The sequence below is a fragment of the Argopecten irradians genome, unplaced genomic scaffold (genome assembly GCF_041381155.1).
Source record: "Argopecten irradians isolate NY unplaced genomic scaffold, Ai_NY scaffold_0462, whole genome shotgun sequence".
Classification (NCBI taxonomy): domain Eukaryota; kingdom Metazoa; phylum Mollusca; class Bivalvia; order Pectinida; family Pectinidae; genus Argopecten; species Argopecten irradians.
In genome coordinates this window covers 32,986-34,807 of record NW_027187929.1, presented here as the reverse complement: position 1 = coordinate 34,807, position 1,822 = coordinate 32,986, and the positions used below count along the sequence as shown (strand labels likewise).

Here is a 1,822-nt window from a genome sequence, read left to right as displayed (position 1 = left end):
GTGTTGTCTAAGAAAGGAAACAATCAAGAGAGTGAATAGCAGTAAATATCGGAGTACGCCAAGGTTTTGTTCTTGATTCACCTAAGTGGATGTACATGTACAAATGCATGTGCGTCTCATTTGCTGACACACTGCATTATCTAATAGACAAATAGACAATAATGATCAATGGAACTTAAAGCAAAATTTATTAAGGTGAATCATCTTTAAGAATTTCTTAAAAATAAAGTCCAAATGCTCCATGTGTCCAATCGCTTACTGTGGTCGATCATTTATACATGTACGTGTCTGTTATCAAATTATTCAAGCAAAGATCGTAATCAAGTTCATACATTTCTGAACGTTTTGTTTATACAATCAATGATCTAGAGGTTCGACTGTCGCTGTCTGGCGAGCAAGGCAGCAGAGAATATGTTTACGAATCCAATTCCTTCTGTTGTGAGTCTTTGTTGATTTATTATTTGTTTTCGCACTTAGGACGCTGTCGTTAGGTACTGTGTTCGTAGACTTATTCTTCTCTTTCTGAAATAGAGAAAAAACACTTTTCAGGTAAGTTAGTTGATATTTTCTGCCCATTTCTGTTTTTCGTGTGTATTTCTTTAGGTAAACAAAATAGAATGAAGCACTTCGAATTTTGATTACCGATAGTAATGTATTAATATACTGACACTGAGATTGTTTTATCATATGACGTTAAACACAGTTTGCGAAGCGGACACCATATTGGCTGGATAATTAATATTAATATTTCTTCTGTCTTACGCCGACTTAAAAATAACAGAGATATGACTCCACCTTGGCGTACACCGTATTGAGATTTAAAACAGATATTTGACCACTTACTGTAGTAGAGCTAAAATATTCTTTTGAGTTAAATGTACTCACTCTTAAAATTCTGTCAAAATAGCGCTTGAAAAAGTTTTTTGTGTTTTCCCGCCGTCTTCATTCACAATCGTAGCCACAAGAGGCTGGGCATCATTTTTGTTATCTGAAGCAGAAAGAGTTAGCGTGTTAGAAATTGTATTGATCACTTTACGATGATACATTTGTATATTAACCTGTAAAAATGAGTTTCGTGATTGTTAAAAAGTGCGCAAAATGTAAATTACATATCTATTTAGAACAAAATCCTAAATAATCAATTGTTATTTGAGTAATTATCAAAGTCGACGAAATTTAAAAACGAAAGACGATAAAATAAAGTTACCCTAAAACATATATAATGGTACAGCAAAACTTAGTACACGTACCTCTATCAGATTGATTTGTGTTTGTCATTTCTACTTCCGATTGGTCCATCATTTTGGCCATTATTTCGTCAGTGGGAGAAGTTTGCCCTTGGCGAAGTGCTGAAACAGATCTGCCAATAGTAACATCTACAATATTGCCCAGATCCGTGTCATTTTCACTCATCGCTTCCTCCATCTTGTAGTGTGTTGGAGACGTTTGACCATTGTTAAGAGCGGCTATGGACCGCTGGATAGTTAACCTAGCCAGGTCTTCAGCGGCCTGGTCCATCATTTCATCTGTTTCGGCCTTTTCTGTCATCTTATCGTCCTCTTTCAATTGATTTTTATCCATAATCTACAATACCACCACAAAGACTGGAATAAGTTTGTTATCATAGTCCAGTACATAGTTTAACAGCTACTATTTGTGATCGAACTCGCGACCATTGGTGCTCTTGTCAGTAGTGTATTAACACGAATTCCTACTACATCTTTTGTAAGGCCAAGCTAATTATATAGAGGGTGATATATACCTAAAGAAGCAAGGAGGATCAAATTGCTGAAGCTTCAGTTGATAAGTTTTAAAATGCTCA

The 1,822-nt window shown here is 35.5% G+C and overlaps 1 protein-coding gene across 1 annotated transcript; it reads right to left on the bottom strand.

Annotated features, from left to right (window-relative positions):
• Positions 1-242: 242 nt before the first annotated feature.
• Positions 243-1,581, bottom strand: LOC138312768 (uncharacterized). Its single transcript, XM_069253530.1, has 3 exons — positions 1,208-1,581; positions 886-940; positions 243-522 (listed from the first exon to the last, which is right to left on the bottom strand). The coding sequence occupies exons 1-3, from the start codon at positions 1,579-1,581 to the stop codon at positions 358-360; spliced, it is 594 nt and encodes a 197-aa protein (XP_069109631.1). The 3' UTR covers positions 243-357.
• Positions 1,582-1,822: the final 241 nt, after the last annotated feature.